The following is a 21,668-nucleotide window of genomic DNA, read 5'->3' on the forward strand; positions in this document are numbered from 1 at the left end:
TCTCTCATTCATTTTCACAACACAATAAAAAGCTTTATCTGTCTAATTCCAGCATTGTTGTGTTGTGTCTTTTCCACCCTGAGTATTTTCAGTAACATGTAACACACCCGGTTTTGTGAGACAGAAAAACAAAAAAAGGAAGGAAGGAAGGAAGGAAGGAGCTGTTTAAATTTATGTATATGTGCGACAGTGAGAATTTATTTTTATCACATAAAGATGTATGCAGTGTATATAGAGTGGCTGTATTAATCAGGGCAGGCAGACTCCACTCCCTGCTACCCCTCCCTCTGCATCGTCCCCCCTGTTTGTACTTTCAGCCCCCTGCACCCCCCTCCTCTTTTCCACTTTTGATGCTAATTATACTATCTGTCCTCCCTCCGTCTCCCGGGATCGACCATGTCTGTCTCCTCTCTCTCTCTCTCTCTTACCCTTCACACACTGCTGCATGCAGACACACAGTACATTCGTGTTCCATTGTTTTGTGCGAGGTGTGCCACCACGCCTTTTGACAGTGCTTCAGACTGGCAGCTTGTCTCGTCCACTCAGTGGTCTCAAAATAGCCCCCCCCCCCCCCCCCCCCCGAGTGTGTCTGCACCGATTTCCCCTCAGCCTTAACTGATGCTGTTGCTGCATAAACAAGAGTAGCAGGTACACATGTGCTCCACTCTGTCCACACGTCCATCTGCATAGATTTGCATTTAACGTGAGTAATGCGCTTGAAAAATAATCATTTAGATCGATTTTGGTGATTCTGCCAAACCCAAGATTAAAAGCCTGTATCAGTGTAAGTAAGTAAGGAAAATAACAAGGTTTATTTCATTGTTATTGCTTGTGTCTGACACGTTTGCATATATACTTAATTATTACCACCGCCGAGGTAACATCTAACATCTGGTTTTTGTCTGCAATGTGACTGGATACAAATTGACATTCACTCCCGGGTCAGACGACTCTGCAGTAGACACAGGTTTTTTAAATCAGCTCCAGCTTTGATCGGCAGGGATGGAAACATGACGCCTGGATGAATGTGCTAATTTGGCAAGACAGCAAGGTGCCAGAGTTTTCGCTGCATTTGTGAAGTCAAACATGAAGCAACAGGGGTAAAAAAAAAAAGGAGGAGGAGTCAGACCCACGTATACCTATTAATTTTACTTTAAAAGAGTTATTAGTTAGGAGGATTACGCAAAAATGACTAGATGGATTTCCACGAAACTTAGTGGAAGGATGCGGCGTGGTTCAGGAAAGAACACGGAGCACACATTCTGGTGCAGATCTAGATCAGACAGCAGATCCAGGTTTTTTTTCCCCCACATTCTTTAGGAATTTTAATGTTTTTCCAGCAAATAAACGAATCACGCACTGATATGAGTGTTTTACATTTAGTGCAGCTTGATTGAACTTAAGGGGACGGCTGGGCCTTAGCGGGGGTAGGCATTCTACTGAGAGCCATTCTAGCTGATTATATTATCAGAATTACCTTCTGAAACAAAAGGATTCGATCATAAAGCATCAAGACTGATGAGCACTGTGGATACACAGTTTTCTTAATGTAATGTGATGCATTGCAGACATGCTTCTCTCCTGCGTCTCTGCTCCACTGAGGAGAACTAAGTCATGTCTGAATGCTCGAGACTCTCAGCCATTTTATTTAGCATTGCCCTGAGGTTATCATAGATTTAATGAAACTATTTAGATTTGGTTCCATGGGGGCATGTATGCTGAGAGGAAAGGGCCCAGATCATTATAAACAAACTGGATTCTCCTTCCTAACCTGATCTGACAAGGAAGCAGGAGCAGAGAAAGGGTGAAAGGAGCACGATGACAAATCAGCCCTGTACTGAATCCGTGCAGCGCTTAGATTTAAAGGACATCTGTGAGATACTGGATGCATGGAGGAGGGACGTTGGGTGAAAGTGGGTTGTTAAAAATAGGGGCATTTCAAAGTCTGCGGGGAGCGGAGAGACTCACTGAGAGGATTGGTTTCACAGTTTCTCTCCTCCACTTCTCAGCAGTATCAGCACCAACAGATCAGCTGGCCTGAACCTGTCACTGGACAGATTAATGGCTCTTTCTCCTCTACCTTTCCCTCTCTCTGCTGCCGGCTGCAGATAACACACTTCACTCGCCGCCCGCCGCCTTTTGTAGGCCTGCACCTCACAAATGTAATTTTTCTCCTCACAAAGCTACAGTATGGAAGTGAGCATAACATCTTTTACAAGGACACGGGTGTGTTAAACCCACCCCAGGAGCAAATTACCTCTCCTCTTTATTCGGGGGATTCAACATAAAAGACATGACACAGTTTATATGCAAAGGCTCCATGATATAGAGACTGAGGGAATCATGTCAGAAACATGTTGAATTTCACAGATCTTTCTCCATTTTCTAACCCCAAGGCTTATTCTTTTCCTTCGGTTTACTTCTTTATTTAATGTTCCCTTTTTGTCCCCATCCAATTATAAATATGAGATTATGAGGCCGATCTCGTCATCATTAGGTTTACAAACCAGATGGCATAAAACAGCGAGTCCAGAATTTGAATATCTTGAAACATACACATAACATTAATAATATAAATTTGATTCTCTGTAGCCTATACTGTAAAGTAAGTTAAAGTTAGAGCTTGCCAGACATAGATTAATATTCTTTCAAATGATCTATGATTTAACATAACATGCAAATTATTAGTTCTTTAAATCAAAATGCAGATATAAACAGTGCATAAGCCCTCTTGTGAATGCAAGGACATTTTCACTGCTGTAATGTGTAACTGCAGCATGAATATTTTATAATAATTGTAGAACAAGGTATACCACACAAAATATTATGTTTTCCGTACACTTAAATACAGTCTATACTAGTATTTGATGTAAAATACAGACTGAAGTTACCCTGACCGTTCTGATCCAGAGAGAAGTCGTCCTGGGCATAGCGGAATTTCTCGGGTCCACATGCTATGAAGACATCGTCATCGCCGAAGAAATCTTGAAGGCAGGTCACCTATGAAGACAGGAGACAGAACTTATGAGACCCTTGATTATTTGGCTTCAACAGGTAGATCAAGGGAAAGACTCTGCATCCAGGTAGGTGGCTCTGTGAGACTGTACTGTGCACAGCAGGAACTAACATCAGCATGCAAACATGGTCTCAATGACAACACTAAGCAAGTACGTTGTTTAAAATTTTCCCCACCAAGGTTTTCCAAGTAAGAATTTGAATATTTGCTCATAAGCACTAAACTCAAAGTACAATTGAAGCTGATGGGAAAGTCAATATTCTAGCAATCAAGTATTGGACAAATTAGACTTTTGATTTGATGTTGCTGCTGCTTGATGGAAGTTAAAGGATCATGGATGCTGTGGCAGTGGAGAAGTAGTAGAAATATTTATCAGAGGATGAAACTTATAAATGGCTGCGCATCCAAGTATTTTCACTCTGAACCACTGACCGACAGGCCAACACTGCGGTCGAGCCACACACACGTCTACACGTCTGTTTTAAGTGCAAATCAAAGCCTTAACACTCCCTACTGAGAGACTTAAAGACACCAAGAGGGTGGATTGGCCAGGAGGGAATCATCTGTTCATATCAATCTGATTAAATGCCTGTCGGGAATGCCTAATATAATAAAGTGTAAATGCTAATTCTGGACTAATCATCCATTAAGACAGCATGAGGCATTATCAATTCCTGTGCAGAGGAAGCACCATGAATGATGGAGTCACATGTTTGATGAAATGTAAGTAGTGTTAAAAAGGTGAGTATATTTAATTTAAAGTACTTACGCCAACAGTCCCCTTATGAAACCACATTCAAATTAACTTGATGCAGACTTTTGTTTGTCTCAAATTGCACACGCTCATGAGCATCCTTTTTTCAGTTATCAAAAAACTATGAATTATTCTCAAAAATGTTGAAAAATGCTCTACCTCACAATGTTAAAGAAACTGAAAAATAATTCCTGTAGCCGCAATTCTGATCTGCACCAAAATGTTTGGGGTTCTTCCCTGACCCATAATGCATCCTTTGTTTCCATAGGTTTTTCGGAAATCCATTCAAAAGCTCTTGTGAAATCCTGCTAACTAACAAACAAACACAAACAAAGGCAGAGGTAAAAAAAAAAAAGGACACAGTCTGTGGATAAATTCTGATAAAAAGGATGTTGTCGTCTGCCAGCCAAAGGATTTAGGCAGCCTCAGGTGGTGGTCGGTCCCTTTGTTTGTTACTTGTCTTGTTAACATGCCTTTAGCTACAGTAGCGTCATTAACAAAACACATTCACACAAAAGGCATAAAAAGGCTCAAACAGAGAGGATAAAGTTACACCTCCGCTGTAATGTTTAAAAGACTCAACCTCCGTCCCCTGGGACTTTTCACTATAGCAGCTGTTGACACAATATGGCCTACTTAGTGGACAGATGTCTCTGGGCCACACCTTCTCCGCTGCTCCCCAATATACAGGCCCTGTTACCAGCTCGGGCACGCCTATTAAAGCCATTCAACCCAAAAGCTCTTTCCCCTTTGGGTAAGGTGTTTGTTTTGACTTCCTGGTGCAAGTTAGTTTTGTTCCAGAGCATCTTTGTCTAATTTTTCAGTTCATCTTTCAACAACTTTTGAGAAGTTTGATCCTTTATCCCTATAATTACTGGATCAAGATACATTCATTTAACTCCAGGTGACTAACTGGGCTTTTTTCATACTTTTTCTAAAAAACTAAATCTCTCACAGACGCAGCCCATCTGTAGGTTTCTCCGAGTGGTCTGAAAGATTATCCTTGGTTGGGCAATGCCAGGATAGTCAAGATGCATCAAGGTTTCCTTTGTGATACACATCTAAACTATGAGCTGCAGATAATTTGGGAACACCGCACCCCAGCAGCTGCCCTGCTGGTTCTCCGTCCTGCTAGACGAGCTAAAAGTGTGCGCTGGTGACTCGGTGGCGTGGCATCCAACAGCTGTACCCTCTCTGCCTCCCACTACGTTCCCACAAGATGCAGGCTGGCAGATTCCCCGCTGAGGTACAGAGACGATGCTACGACTCCAGGGATCAACATCTAATTGGTTTTTCGGCCGGAGGTTGAATTCACAGGCTGCATATTTGTTTTTTTTTCCTTGTTCATTCTCAAGAGATCAGATACTTGTTACTTTCATTAGGTTAAACCGTTGTGCTGCAGTAACAGCACCCGACAGTTAATCAAGATGAAAGCATTAAGAAAGGTTCCTTTTCCCTCATGGCCACCGGGGCGGAGGAGAGGAGATGGAAAACACAGGATGGAATGGGGCGAGAGGGTGGAGACTAGTCCATGTTTTAATGGCTTTAAGAACAGAGCTGATTAAAGGGATAAAGTGTTTAGCCAACAGACTGTTACCTTAATCTCGCTCTTAACGGAATCTCCATTAGAAAAGATGATAAGCTTCTCTCTGTTGGTTTCTGATTGCAGGGGATCACTCGGCGGCAGCAGTTCATTTCTTGCCACTCAACGTGTCCGGGGTGGGGAATCAAAAATGACGTTTGATGAAGTGCAAATTTACGCAATGAAAACCCGGGGTTCTGACGAATTTGATTCACTAGTACAGTGGCCTTTCTAAACCATCTCATTTGGAATGTTTGTTTGGCCTGTGGTGATGCTGGTTGCAGCTTTCTTTCAGAAACTGTGAAAGTGACCTGCAGTAAGAGTCACGGCAAATACAGACCAGCTGCAGAACACCGGAGCTGCACCACCGCTGCTGCACAGAGAGCTGTTCGTTCAGCACAACTCAGTACACAGATACCCGAACTGGAGAATCAGCGCTGATGTCAGGATCGACAAAGTCACTTATGTTGATGAGTCCCAGGCTTCGCTGCTACAAAGCACTGGTCGCCTGTCTTTTCAAAGTTTAATAATATTGAACATATCGCATGTCAAATTCCCAAAAATGTCGACAAAGCATTTCCTTTGGCCCTTATCAATACACATGCCAAGATATTCCAGCCACAGACAGATTTCTGGACTTATTTGATAGATAGTTTGTCGTCTCTTGTCTCACATATCTGGGACTGAAGGGAGTGCTTAGCGAGTGCGCACCTCCACCGAGGCCAAAACGCTATCTCACTATATGAAAGAAAGGGAAGAGAAAAATCCTGGGTCCACCCGATTATCCGGATCCGCTCCAAAATTTAAAGGGTTCTTTCTTCTAACCCCTCCATAAAATTTCATGTAAATCAGCTGAGAAGTTTTTAGAGTAATCCTGAGGACAGTCACACAGCAGTGCAAACCTCCTTGGCAGATGGAGTAAGTCACACTTTAAAGTGCACTGTTAAATTTAGGACTCTCAGGCTCAGTAAACTCGACAGCAAAAAATTACAGTGATCTCGCCAAGAAGAGCTTTGCCACGTATTTTTTTCATCGCTTTTGAACCAAGATATAACTATAATGCAACATGTCAGAAACCTTCGAGAGCATGATGACGCAGTTCATGAAAAGGCAGCAGGCTCAGAACCTGGGTACGTCCACCCGTCAGTCCTTAGCAACAACATTAAATCCTTTTTAGAAATCCTATTAATCCAGTTCCCCACAGTGATCACTTGAGATTCACATCATACAACGCAGGTCTCAGACCTGTCCTCTCTACATCATTAAACCTACAAATAATTAATATACAGTGTGTATCAAATCTCCTGCAGCCTTTCAAACAATCATCCAAATCTGACCTGCAAGTGCACAACCTTCTGATGACAAACATTATCATCTGGTATTCTTTTCCTCTCGTCGGCCTATGACCAGTTGCTGTAAGCCTCGGTAAGTTTTGACATCTGTCTACAGTTGACAGACACGCAGGAGAAAAAACCTGTTCGCTTTGCACGCAATCACATTGAGAGCAAAATGTCAGCGTCTCTTTGAAACGTGGCTGCAGTGAAGAAAGGGCAGGCCGGCTCGGGAACATTGGGATGTAGGTTGAGAAGCATCCTCTCTCAATTTGAAAAGGTCAGTCAGCTGCATCAGACACAGCCACCTGGCAACGGGATCCAGGAGGAGGCCGATATGAAATGACATGGTGTCACTTTGATTTCTGCAAGCCTGTGTGGTTACTTACACACTGTGCACGCACCCAAACGCACACATCAGAACCAGTATGTATACATTTATTGACGGGTTAATCGTAAACAAAGCTTTTATGAAGAACTGGCTCCTTCCAGACTCCAGGTGCCAACCACCCCCTGTCCCACCAAGCCCATCCCTAATCTCTGCCTCACCAGCTGTCCGTACCAAAAGACCCCCAGGAAACCACTAGCCCATCCACCATGAGCTATACGCTCCCATCCACCAACTACACAACAACTGAATTATTCAGAGTTCCTTATAGACCATCTGACCAATCATCCACAAATGCAGACATTTCATTGGGTGATGGTGGTCAAGTGGTATATTTAGAAATTGAGAACACTACAGCTGGGGAGATAGGTCACAAGTTAGGGCCATTTCTGTAGTTTGTCTTTCTGGCAACTACTGGCAATTACCTCAGGAGATGTTCCCAAATTTGATAGAATTCATAAATGGAGCAACCAGTTAACAGGCTAGTTGATGCTCTGTCCACACTAATGCGCATATTTTGGAGAATGAACCTTTTCTCTTTTCCTGAATTCCAAAGTTTTCAAAAACTCTGGTTTCTCTGTATCCGTGTGTGTGTGTGTGTGTGTGTGGCACAACTACAACAACAGTTGGTAAAGGAACAGTCATTATGATCTGGGCTGACCAAGGCAGTAACCCTTTGAAAATGGACGTTCTGGGAGTGGGTCCTAACTCTCTACAGAAGATTCACTTACTTAAAATCTATCCATAATATAAAAAACATAATAGTTAGGAGTCTTTCTTTTTGCAGCAGCAATCCAAGGCCTCTGTCTTTCTCCTTGAGTTTTATGCTCTTAATGACGTCAAATGTGACGTGAAATATGTGTTGATAACCTGGAGTGGTGCCGGAGAGAGGCGGGAGAGAAGCAGGGGAAAATGGGCAGATCTCCAAAATGAATAATGTACAACGTTAAAAAAAATAACTTATCCAGTGGAGAGACATTTTTGTGCATGTTCTATGTGTATATTGGACCAACTTTGAGAGGTATGAGGCATTTAAAGATGTGTCAAGAAATTACTTATTTCTGTTTTTGTGAAGTGGCAGAAAACCTTCAAACAAAGCCCATGTGTCATTTGTCTTCAACGTGCAGCTGACCTGTATTCACAGGTTCAGAAATTAATTAGCGGAGAGAAACTGGACCTCAAGACTCATCAGACACTTCCATGTTAATTGATCTCCTTGCAAAGGAAGTAAAGCTGATCAATGTTGCATTGTGGCGCTCTGACTCCCTGTCGTGACCTGGGCGTCTCATCTAACCTGTGCTGCTGTGACTAACACTGAAGACTTAACTCCAGCGTTAATGAGTCAGCAGAAAATACATCCTTAAATAATAAAAACACCATAAAGGAGTCATCTCCCATGAGGTTCTCCTCCCACTTCTGTACAAGCCCTGCACTGTAAAGCTGATTTTTTAAAAAGTCTTCAGTGGGGGTGCACACTGCAGCCTTTTCTATTTTACTGTGCGTTCTGTACATTGGCCGATAAGAGTACAAGGGACACTTCAAAGGGAAAAATTCAAAGATTTCAAGTTTAAAGTTGTACCTTTTTAAGAATAAAGTCCTAAGTGTCGTGTTACAGGGGGAACATCAGAGGATAAGCCGGTGGAAATGTGGAGCATATCTATAATATAGTATAAAAATAAAACATATAATCCTTGGCCCATCAGCATCACATTATCATAATAATTGAGGACTTGTGAAAGAAATGTCTATTCCGAAGAAAGACTCTTTTGTTGGAGCAGGAAATGTCTGCGAGTGGTCGACTGGTTCGTTACATTTGCGCGATATTCAAAAGGGCTTTCGTAGTTTCTCATGAGACAAGGAGATTTATAATCAAGATTTTGAATCAAGAATATAATCCTGCTAAAAAGTTGTTTTTCTTTATTGTCAGAATATCATGTTTCTTTCCTCATTAAAAATGTCCTAAATTCTAGTAATATGACATTATAGTCTTTAATATGACCATAGTATTTCACAAGCATAAGGTTGAGTGCATAATCAATTAAAGTTTGATTTAAAGACAACAACAAATCCTACAGTGAGCAGATACATTTTCATTTCATATCACATTGTGTAGTCTCAGGATTACCGAGCTGTGTGGGAGGACGTGTAAAAAAAGATTTTTAAAAAAGGCGGAAAAAGAGCCGGTAAGACCTGGTTTGCAACCCATGAGGAAACACCCACACACACACGGCTTCACTGTCGGATCAATATCAGCCTCTGCAATGAGCAGAATATTCCTCCAGAACACAGTCTCCATTTTGTCCATTTTATATCAGTGTCTCACAGACAATGAAAAGAGCTTGAAAAACACAAAAAATCTTAATAAATTAGCAGATTTTCTGAAAACAGCAAGGTTAACAGATGCAGTCAAATCCAAAACAGTGAATTAAAATATAAAGAAAACCCATATTTGGGCATCAGGAAATGTTTCTCGCTGGTTTCTTCTCTGACCTGTCGGTGACCTTGGTGCACCAGTACAGTCTGTGTGCTACTGCAGGTTTTTTTCCCCCCCGGATGCATTTGGAGCACAGATGAGCCAGTTAGGCTGCAATATCTGCACAGTCATGGGGACCAGCTGGTGCCTGATGTTGGTTTAACCCAGCCCCTCCCCGAAGCCCCGAGGAAGCAGGCTTTCCATTTGGATGACTGATGTGGTCTTAACATTATTAAATCCTGCCATCAACCTCCCCCCCCCCCCACGCACCCGCGGTCATGCTCACTTGTTGATGTGGCGTTCTTACAGGAAAGGGGGGGTTGTGGGGGGGACAGAGGATGCATACACCCGGGGATGCTTCATAGGGGGCCGCGCCCCTCTGTCAGCCTGATTATTTGCCTCCGTGTGTGTGTGTGGGGGGGGGGGGGTACATGTGACTGATATGCGGCTGTGGTGACAGGTGAGGAGCAGAGAGCAGGCAGGTAAGACCCTGCTTAAAGAGCACACTCAGCGCATTACAGCCATTGTCAAAACCTGAATCCATTACAGCGGAGCTTATTGCCATGACAACTGCTTCTGCAGCATGGCAGAGAGCCGGCAGACTGCGCGAGCGCTGATAACCAGGAAGAATCAGGCTTTTCTTTCCCCATTACTGGATCCTCGGAGCCCTGAACCCACGCCTCTGTCCATCTCTCAGGCAGTGAATTATTTCTGCAGCATCAGTTATGAACTTTTAAAGCGAATTTGAATCTTTTGTTCTTCGACAATAACGGCGTGACCTTGTGCCTGAAGCATCCGTTTCTTTCCTTCTGTGACTCATTTTATTATATATTTAACATTATTATATATTTTTTAAGTCTTCCTCCTAATACCCAGCTTGGAATAAAGGACACTCAAATCCACCAAGAGACTCCTCTGCAATCCTGCATCAAAGGCAATTCACAAGGACAAATCACACAGCAACACAATGGACCCTCCAATACACAATTTTTCTTTTTACAAATGATATTCGGATTTGGCAACCACCCAAACTGCAATTCTGCTGAACACGTCGTAGATCTTAAATGCAAATCAGAAGTATTCTCCTGTGCAGACACCTCTCTCACAGAAGACTGCAGAATAGAGTGCCAGCAATCAAATAAACCCTCTGGTTTAATGAAGCCTTTAGAAGCAGTGAGGGCAAATCAAGAAAATTTACTTTTTTTTTGTGCTGTGAGGAGCGGTGAATAATTACTCCCCATCAGCGGAAATAAAATGATCCTAATTTGCTCTTAGAATGGAGAATGACTCCTGAATCCACCGGCCCCACCCTTCCTGACTGAAGTGAAAAGCACCGACATTTGAGGGGAAAATTGGAGTGAATTTGTTCCCGGACAAAGAGAGGACGACAGGCTGTCTTTAGAGTCGACACAGTACGGAGGAATATGCCAAAATCCAGCCTGAGGAGCAGCCATTTAAAAAAAAATTAAAAGATAGAAAACACAATCTGTGCATCCTTTAAGTCGAGCACAAATTAATCTTTCACAATCAAACATCACTACAGCCCATGATGGAATGTACACAGGTAAAGGAGATAATAATGTGACGTGTTTTTTTTTTTTTTAACCAAAGACTCGCATTGATAGACTCTCACACCCACTACAGGATGTGGTATCTGACAGACCAGTCCACACCAGCTGGGCTCTCTTTGTGCCCGAGATGTGGTCTCCTAGCAACCGGTCCCAGCAGCTATCGCAACGGAATGGGAAGAGGAGGATCGACGGAGAGTCAGGGAGGGGCGGGCGCTGCTGCATCAATATTGCCTCTCTACCATATCACCTCCACCACAGAGCAGCTGCAGTGTGCCTCTGCACACAAAGGCGCCGCAATAAACGTGCGCAGCATTTTCACCACATTTCTGCGCATTGCCACGAGGCGCCGGCACGAGTCAATGGACACTGATCATCAAATAATCCATCCATTTCCACCGCGATGACAACAGGATCAATATGCTGTGATTGGGATGGCTAAAGCATGGGCAGGCTATTAAAGATACTTTGTGGGAAGCAATAATCATTAAAAATTCATAGCAAGGGGAAAAAAAGGGGATGAAACCTGACCACAAAGATAAATGCTCGAAAATATATCAACGACTATAACATCCTACAAGATGATAACAATTTCCAAACAGCACGAGTGTTTCTTTAGGAAGAAAATCTGTTCAACGCCCAGGGCAGCCAGACTGCACCCATGGGAGAGAGCATTAAAATCAAATTCCCTAATCTATCAATTCAGCGCTCCGCCCCTCCTCCAATACACACATGTGCCTTATTACTACAAAGTCAAAAAAGAAAAAACCAAGAGATACAACCTACAGGAGCTCAGCAGGCCACAATCCCCAGTCCATCTGTAATGAATAATACAGGACAAAAGGTCCCCACACGAGGATTTGTGAACATTTAACCATATCAAAGAGGGCGCTGAAGAACAGATGTCCGTGTGCACATCCTCACATGCTTCCACGCCTACGTTCATTTACTGCCACTCACAATAGTCTGGAAAACAAAAGCTGTGTGATCTCTGCAGCAAAAATACAGGTGAGACGTGCGAGAGGTTTTAGATAAGGTCACTCCCCACTGCACAGAAGAGCATACATGTATATAACCAAATACATTTTCTCCTTGGACAACAGGACTCATTAACATTTTATTTATTACTTTATGAAGTCATACAAATCTTGATATAAAGTAGATAGACGACCCAGACGATCTCAGAGACCTCTCCACATCCTCCCAGTTGAAGTGACCCTGCCTGGTGGCTATTTGTCCTTCCAAACTGTTCCATTAAAGCTCAAACATGAATAAAACATCATGTCCTTTTATGGCCGTCTGAAGAGAAAACAATAGTCTTCCCCGGGGAGTGACTTTTAGCCCAAGTTCATACAGATCATTTGATCTCTGTGCTTTTGCATCTGTGCCCAGATTTGAACCGACATAGTAACTTCATGGTAAACCTGGATTGGTGATAATAGTCTATGCAAGAAATAATTGTACCGTTATGTGACAATGCCAAGCCCTCTATCAAATACAGTCTAACATGTAAAAACATTTTTCTGCCTTTTCAAGAGATGTTCTGATACCAGCACCAGAAAAGCCTGTGATACTGCCAACAATGCCTGGTGGGGCATCTGTGAGTACACAAATTTATGTAGCAAGTCCATACCATGTCTAGTAGTATATTTGTTTAATTCAGATGAAACTGTGATTTTCTTTTCTTACTAACTTCTTCTTCTCTGATCCAAAAGGTGTAGTTGCCTCTTTTAAGAGCTGCGAAGAAGAAGGGATTTCTGGTAGTGTAGCAGTACTGAGCTACATAAAATGTCAGCAAAATTTCAAGCTGGAAAATCCCACAAATAAATTGGTGAGGAGTTCTGTTTGCAAGACTTTAGTTTCGAGTATTATTAATAAGTGTTCGTTTTTAGTTACGACTGTCAAACTAGATAATAAAAGAAGGTCTATGTTATACATTCTCTGCATGCATATATTTTCAAATGACAGAAATCATATCTTCCATACAGGGTTCGTAGCATACAACAGTTTAAATTAGGTATATAATGTGTTTTGTTTTTTTAAATGTACCAATATCAGTATCAGTCACACAAAAAAAAAATCACAGGAAGAAAAAATGGTATCAGAACATCTCTGCTCTTTACAGATGTGAAGTTAAAGATTGACCGGGCTATTTATCTGTGTGGAGAAACTCTCAAAACTGTAAGAGCCAAAAAGAAAGTTTTAAATGATGTATATATGCCAATAGAAATACATAATTTGCTGATTGAATTTAGCAGGTAAGCAAATTAGGCAGCAGTATAAACTAGCCAACCAGAGTAAACCAAGTGAGCCAGTTACTCAATGGACATCAGGATGCAGGGTTAAACATTTCAATAAAGTGAAATAACGATTGTTGGAGGTGCAGCATCAATGTTCATGAATGCCACTGTGAATAAGCACTTTTTGCTAATATTTAAATTCCGGACTGGGATTTGTATTTTTGTAATTCAGGCAGCATATTGCCTTTAATCCCACACTGTGGTGTATATTACAGAGTTTTGACGTCAGTGGGTGTTTTGACTGCCCACAGCCAGCCAGTGGAAACTGGCTCTCTGCAGGTTCTTCTCATGGGGATTCCTGTGCCCTAAATTCTGTTTGGCCACATCAGCCAGAGGATCCCATTCAGTGAACTCCAGAGAGTCGTCAAGCTTGCTCAGGACACTTTACTCTGTGTCTTCTGTTACATGGAGCAGGACGTGTGCATTTCAGACCTCAACAACTCAAGCACCATCATCACATAGGGAATTAATGATGAGGATTCAGACATGTACTTGACACACGGTCTCTAGGACGATAGGAAGCTTAAAAAAATGTTTTAACTCTCAACCTCATATGTTTTACGAGGTCAGCAGATTGCAAGGATTTTAAAATTTCCAGAGTAAATTCAAGTTTCAGCGTTTTATTTTAATACCTGCATGCACCATCCTAAAGCAACAAAGGGGGGAAAAATGATCAAACACAACAATACAGGGCTAGATTCTTTGAACCCGGCCATAGTGGGTGGAGGGCAGAACTTCCCAGGACTTGAGCTTTTCAAAACGCAGATCCACTAAAGAAAAATGCCTGTGGCCTAAACACTAACTGCACAACAAAAGGCAGGTGGACAGGACACTAATGACCTGAACCACAGGACAGGAGACTACGCTGTGTGAGAGTGAACGTGAGAACAAAGACTGCAGACAATGAAGGTCATTTTTCGCTCAGGTTGTTCTCATGGTTCTCAAGGTTCTCATGAACTGGCTCCTGTTGACTTTTGGTCAGAGAGGACAATAGCATTTTGTCTTCTTTCTTGCATTTATGAACACATAATTTGGATTCCTGCTTCTTTTGATGCTGGCGATACCAACCTGGGTGTGGATGGACATAGGAATAATGACCTGTTCTTAATACAGACCACAATTGTTCCTATTGTGTAACTTTAACTAATGTGCTCCACCATCTTTATTTCCAGACTAGAGATTTATTCTGAGTTTGAAATGAACACTAGAATCTTGGTACAATTGAGTTTTAGCTGTTTTGAGTTTTTCATTTGCACAAAATGACCCAATTACAGGTTTCCAGTTGCAAGTATAGATCATAGAGCAGTGACCGCTCACTTTTAGCACAGCTCTGGTTCCGGAAGTACATTTCCCATTAATTTTCTCCATTGACGGTTTAGAGAAACGTTATGAATCCTGACCGCAATATATTTGATGCTGAAAAGATATTTGGTACAAGGGTAGACTATTAAATATTTTTAAGATCAGAGAAACTACACATCCCATTCCAATACAGACTATTTACCATTTAAAATGAATTGTAACCACTGTTAAGCTCTAATCGAATGTCTTATCTGGGAGCTTGATGCAAGTCGGCTGAAAGTGAGACGTACCTGCTTGCCATCGAGCGTGTAGATCCTCTTCACGATCCCACTTTCAAGTTTGATGGCCTCTGTGATGTCGGTGAGGACCTGCTCGAAGGAGTGTGCCGTTTTCTTGTTGAGCAGAATGCGCACAGCCTTGCGCGGCTTCACGCCACTGCGCATCACCGTCACAAGCTTGGGGCGAACAAAGTCCTTGGTCTCCCGGGGCTCGCACGCGGCCTTGGCGGCTAAGGACTGCATGTTCTTCTGGCTCGCAGAGGCCTTTACATTCACAGACCAGTTGGGGTTGACGTTCTTTGTGTAGTCGACCTTCTTGTACAAGTTCTCTGATGCACAAACGTAGCTTTCTCCTGCGAGGGCAAAATAAAAATTAAAAAATTGGGTTAGTGTGTTGTAACATATTCAGCAGTTCAACTCTGATACCCGAGAGTCCCAGAAGGTGTTCAATCAGAAACATTCCAACCTGCAGGAACTCAAATGATCAGATGTCAAGACCAGTGGGAGAAAATTTAACACCTCTGATTTCATCTCAGTTCGATCTAATGTCACAACTAAAACTCGTTTTTTCTTTGCTGGAGAACATAGTTCAAACTCATCAGTTTGATTTTCAGACCTTGCTGAGAATTAAAATAGTCTGTTGCACAGTGATCATGAATAATGGTGTACCATAACTCCCACCTGCATCTGTATGTCTGGTGCTATAGGAAAAAACGAAAACTTCAAAGATCACCCATGAGACAGTAACAACAATACAGCAGAGACACATCTTCACACTTTGAAGACTCATTCTGGTTTTGAGTTAACATATTCCCTTTGGCTTCATTAGACCTAAATAACGAAACACAATGCACATTAAAAAGGAGGGCTTCAGTAAGGACAGTGCTGATAGAAATACATATACCATTTCATATTGTGTTTCATCCCTACTTTCCTTGTGTCACCATTTACCCTTTGTAATTCCTAAACTGCCCGAAGGAAACAAACATGGACAGTGAACGCGACGCTAAACATGGTCATTTTGAACAGGGAAAGAACTCAGATTAGTCAAAGATTAACAAGATCATAGTAGGGCTGCCGCGATTCGTCGACGTCATCGATTACGTCGACGCTGAAAATGCGTCGACGCGTATAAAATGCGTCGACGCATTTTTTTTAAAAACCGCTGGGCACCAGCCGCGATAGACTATGCGTGCCGCGGCTGGGGCAGCAGTCGCCCCGGCGCACTCCCCTCCACGCAGCCGGAGGCTCGGTGTGCGGCCCGCCTCAAGTTGTTTTTTTTTGGGGGGGGGGGGTCCTCGTCCACGGCGCTTCACGGCGTCGCTGGTGCGGGGGCTTCCTCTCTCTTGGACCGCGGGCCGGTGTCCGTCGCAGGTGCGGACGGCGGCCCTGGACGCGAGTCGGGTCCTTCTCGCGTCACCTCAGCTACGGCGCCCGCGTGGGGGGAGGGGGGGCCGCTAGACTGAGTCCAGAACATGTGGACATGCTGACATTCTTACATTACAACACGCATGTCTAACTAACGTTTGAGTTTGATTTTGAGCTGGACACCATTGTTTCTTATACTTTAAACTTGTTGCACTTTGTTTAATATGCAGACATAACTTTTTTATTTTGATAAGGGGTTAAATAGAAACTTTGATATCTTTTTGAGTTGCACTGCTGACTTAACTTATATGCCCTCTTTTTTATTTATTTTTATCACGTTGGAGTTGCTAGTTTAAACCTTCAGTTTTGCACTTTAATATTTGAGCCTTTGTTTACATTTTGTTTTGTGCTGCATTATACGATGACATACAGTTTGTTCTTGTCAAAATAAAATTAACTGAAATGAAATGGTCAATTTGATTTTTTTGGAGGAAAATTAGTCGTTTAGATTAATCGACTAATCGATAAAATAGTCGTCCGATTAATCGATAGAAAAATAGTCGTTAGTGGCAGCCCTAGATCATAGTTAAAAGAGGAGTTACATCTGTCAGCAGGACATGGTTTCACATAAAGTCTGAATCACAAATCCAGACTTTATGTTAATTATGCCGCCACAACACACTCAAATCCAACTCATCTCTTTAACCACCTACGCAAGAATCATGTCAAACAGAACAGAGAGTCTACGGAGCGAGAAGGTACAAGAAAATCTGACGTTCTAAGAGCCTTTGATCCTCGGCAAATCATATAAAAGAAACTGCAAAGAAGTAAGAGGATAACAGCTGCAGATACAAGCTGGACGGAGGACGATGACAGTTCTCTTTAAGTAAAGCCAGATCACTACCTGGTGGCTTGCTCCAGTATAACTCCAATAAAACCTCCTGTCTCCATGTTAGCATATGGGACATGGGCATTTTTAGTAAAACCAATTTGTCGATGGTCTTGCACGCTTGTATCGGCGAGACTTTGTGACCGCGCCTTCATTCCCCCGATTGCTAATGTGCAGACTGCAAAATGAGCAAAATGGCGGCGTGCCCATCAGGGATATTTTAGTATAATTTCTGGATGGGGTGGACATCAATCTTTATATCCAGTCTAGGATGACAAGTTACAAAGAAAACGACCCCAAGTTACACTGCAAAAATGTATATAAATCTAGATAAGATTTAACAGAAAATGCTCTACATCGTGATTAGTGTTGTTCTCTGGATACGTAAAGATCTGTATCAGGATATGAGATTTTAGTCACATTGCACAGCCCTAACATCAGCGTCATCACAAATGTACTTCTGAATTGTCCCGTCCTTCTTTACAGCTCTCTAAATAATCTACAGTCATTTTCTTTGTCATTCACTGACCTACAGTCTCTGCAGCAGATTGTGCTGAGGAGCTACAGTTAAGACAAAAGGCAGCAGGGGGAAGAGAGATAAAGAGAACATTTGGCAATAGGGAGAATCCAGAAGGCAACAATTAGGCCAAAAGTGGAGAAATGACTGCAAAGACAAAAGGCACACAACAGGATTACACTGTGCACAAGAGATTGAGCAATTAATTATAACCCACAAGAGGAAGCACAAGGAAATGCCCCCCACCACCCATAGTCTTTACTGTGCAGCCCCTTTACTGCACTCACCACACACACACTCACCAAACACACTCCTATCTCGTCTAAGCAGCTCAAGTAGCAGAGATGATCGCCTCATTTTGGACAAAATAAGCTGCAGTACTTCTTCGAGCTTCTTTAGAGAAGTCTCATAAAATAAAGTTTCAGTCTCAGCAAGAAGGGCACAGCTTAAGGTTGGGTCTCTTCCATAGATTTTTTATTTAATCCTGAGAAACATTTAAATATTTAGATTGATTTTAGAATCTGGTGAGATCAAAATATTGTCCTCAAAAAAGGGGTTTCGCCGATTTATGGCTTTCCTCAGTGCATGCAGTGATCATCCTGTCGGGTGCCAAGGAGATGCCAAATGCCACAAATCTGTCAAAATCATCTTGGGCAACTTCCACAACATGAATCTGAATCATTTCTTTGCTCGGATCATCCCTCTGATGCCAAATACAGACACTAACAGATATAACGGCAGCTGCTCATAAAGCTTGAACAACTGATTATCATCCAAAACAGTAATAGTTTGAAATTAGTCAGAATGTAAAATGCCTTGACTAATTAATCAAGTTCTCTTTTTAAGTTTTGAATACTTTATGAAAAAGATTTGGCAGTTGAACATCCCTCAAAAATTGGCACCGGACATTTCTTTTAAGAGTCAGATCTTAACGCTGTCTGTTAACGAACCGTTTATCCCATGCTGAGCTGCAGAGAGCTGACGCTACAGCTCAGTATGAACCATGCTGGGTCTAAGCTAAACATCCGAAAACTGAGATCCCTGAACCCCATTACGACCAAGGCAGGACCTGCTTTCAACTCCGTCAGCGGGAAATCTTCAACAGCTGAATCATGAAATACCATTTATTACGAGTAACATGGGATATAAACCCGTTTGTGAATGAATAATGTTTTCTCAGTCAGGCAACGAGAGAGAAACAGTTTGGGAGAATTTACAAACTGCCAACAGTTAAGAAAAGTGGACTGCCCGAAGTAACCCTCCAGATTAAAAGTTACTACATCATACGAGAGATTATAGGAGTCTAGACCAGACAGATAAGACTTCTAATCTCAGAAAAGTGGAAATGTAATTCTTCTAAATCTTCTCAGCGCAGAAACTGACTTGATCTTCTTTAGCATGGTGGCCTATAATGTCTCAGATTGATCTCACCCGGGCAGCTCTACTGGCGGACAAAGAAAATGATAATCCAAACAATCCGGTATCCCACGAAGGAGATGCATTAAATCAGATAAGTGCTAAGAAGGGGAGTGGGGGGTCCTGCTAAAACAATGCTTACCTTCCTCGAGCTCATCCATGGATTCGATCTTCTGTGTGCCATCAATAGTAAAGATGAAGCGGACGCCCTGTGGCAAGTTGATGTGGTCGGAGAGCGAGCGGGTGAGGTCAGCCAGGAGGGCGTCAAAGGTGCGAAACCGGTCGCCGGCCACAGCGTACACGATGCCCTTGAAGTAGCGGTCTCCGTTGCGGTAGAAGCGCACTTTTTTGGCTTTCTTCTCATTGGTGAGGGCCTGCAGGGTGCGTGTGCGGTAAAAGCTGCAGTGGGCGCTGTGGGTCGGGCTGGGGAGTCCGTTCAAGCGCCCGCCCCTCGGGGCGCGGGATGCCTGGTCTCGCTCGTCAAAATGTCCAAAGTCTAGCTCCATGATGACTGAAGGTTGTGATGGTTGTGACGAATGTGTGGAGGTGGTGACCAGCTCTGAAGAGTCTAAGAAAAAAAGAAAAACAGTGTATGTGAGGCATCGTGAGTATAACACTGAAACAAGAGTATATTATTTGTAATGCAACATTGGGTTTTCATCTTTTGGCTTGACCAGAAGACGAGGACATTTCAAATGTCAGGAAAACAGCAACAGGTAAAGTCAGAGTCTGAATATCAATCCATTCTAATCTATAATATATATTTTTCAAAAATCATTCCACATTTGAACCTTAGTTGAAGCCATCAACATCATTATACTCATATTGCAAATCGTGGGGGTTTAAAGGTTCTTACTATAAATTCAAATCATGCACCTTTAACCATTAACCAATTAACAATTTATGCTACAAGATGGACTGGCTAGAGCAGCTTTCCAATTTTCAACCAGTCTTTCCCTGTAAACCTCCGACCGGAGCAGAGTAAAAATACTTCCAACCAAGAGCAAAATCTCATTAAAACATGAATTTCCTATTAAAATATATATTTAATGTTGAAAACTTTTACACAGCTGTAAAACATAAATACCGACATAAAAGAGGACGTTATTATCTGTCCCCTGCTTAAAGCCCTGCTCCACTGACTTAATCTCCTTATTCATGGTGTGTTCTTTGGAACACGAGTGATCTCAAATCACAAACTGAGAAGCAGAATAAATAAGTGTCGTGCATGTCACTTGTTTCCCTCGCAGGTCTTCATTAGCCGACAGGACTTGACAGTATCGACTGAAAGGTCAAAGCTCTTTAAACACAGCTCAACTCTAAGTGGCTTGTTAACAACACATGGGTTTGGGATCTTCTGTCTTAAATACATTTTATCCCAATTTCACACAACACCGTGAGTCACTATTATTTAAGAAGAGCTGCATCATGATGACATCATATGTAAATTTGGTTTATTTTTTCCAAATGATGAATCAAAATTGTTCCACATGTCCCTTGTTTCTCGAACAACCGGACACTGTTCGTTGTTGATTAATGAATTAGTCCAAACAAACTGACATTACTCATTTGATTTATTTCAACTGCACTTTTGTTTGAGCTTCTCCCTCGAGAGGAATTGTTCTGTTTTCAATCAGACTCAAACTTAAACCTCTTCAGGCTTTGTTCTGCTGCAGAACGGATTCCATTCATTATTTTATTGGCTAGTTGGTTGATCTGCAATTTATCACATTTGTTAATAAGAAAATTAAGCTCGTGATATTTATCTCCAACATTGTCCGATCCTACTTCCAAGGAAAATATTATAAAGTAAAATCCCTTCAGTAATCTCTTGTCTGTCCCTAACACCATTTTGTTTCATGAAAACCAGCCAATGAAATTTTGTCTGACTCTACTCATTCGCTCACTGGATCTTTCCTTTGTGGTTTTCCACGATTTAGAGGAGGGCTGAACAATACTGACAAATTATATCAATATCGATGTTATCACGATAAACGTCACATTAATAATTTAAAGTTTAAAACTTGATTGTGTGAAGGTTGAGGCTTTAAACTCTTCTTTATGTACAGAGAAAAAAACACGTTTCAAACCGAGTGTCGATCGATTACATGTTAAACCTCCACGCTGTGCTTGCATAATGCATAAGCAACATTACAGTTTGGTTATATTGCTGTGGATGAAAATTATTTTTTGATAATCATTTATATATCGTTTAAAGCCCTTTATGCTAGTATGCATATACAGTACAGCATGCAAGATAAGACACATGGTGCCGCCACCCATCCATGTGGTGGGGCCCTCCACTCTCAGCTTGAACCCCAGTGCTGCTGCTGCTGCTGCTGACTGGCGTTTTATGACAGGCTCCCTGATGAGGGGTGGGACTTGAGCAGAATGGGTGCTCCTCAGCTGACAAAGGCCAGGTTTGGAGCCCATCTGCTGCAGCATAATGGGCAGATCGGAGTGTGACCCTTCCCCAGTGGAGCATC

The 21,668-nt window shown here is 42.3% G+C and overlaps 1 protein-coding gene across 1 annotated transcript in view; it reads right to left on the minus strand.

Moving 5' to 3' along the window:
• Positions 1-21,668, minus strand: part of LOC133019840 (neuronal migration protein doublecortin-like) — a 42,729-nt gene that overhangs the window by 4,103 nt on the left and 16,958 nt on the right. Inside the window, exons 3-5 of the mRNA XM_061086411.1 lie at positions 19,325-19,741; positions 15,005-15,345; positions 2,898-3,000 (exon numbers count right to left, since the gene is read on the minus strand). Coding sequence (XP_060942394.1) covers positions 2,898-3,000; positions 15,005-15,345; positions 19,325-19,741 — 861 coding nt within the window. The remainder of the gene's footprint in view (positions 1-2,897; positions 3,001-15,004; positions 15,346-19,324; positions 19,742-21,668) is intronic.

Source organism: Limanda limanda, chromosome 14 (assembly GCF_963576545.1).
Source record: "Limanda limanda chromosome 14, fLimLim1.1, whole genome shotgun sequence".
Classification (NCBI taxonomy): domain Eukaryota; kingdom Metazoa; phylum Chordata; class Actinopteri; order Pleuronectiformes; family Pleuronectidae; genus Limanda; species Limanda limanda.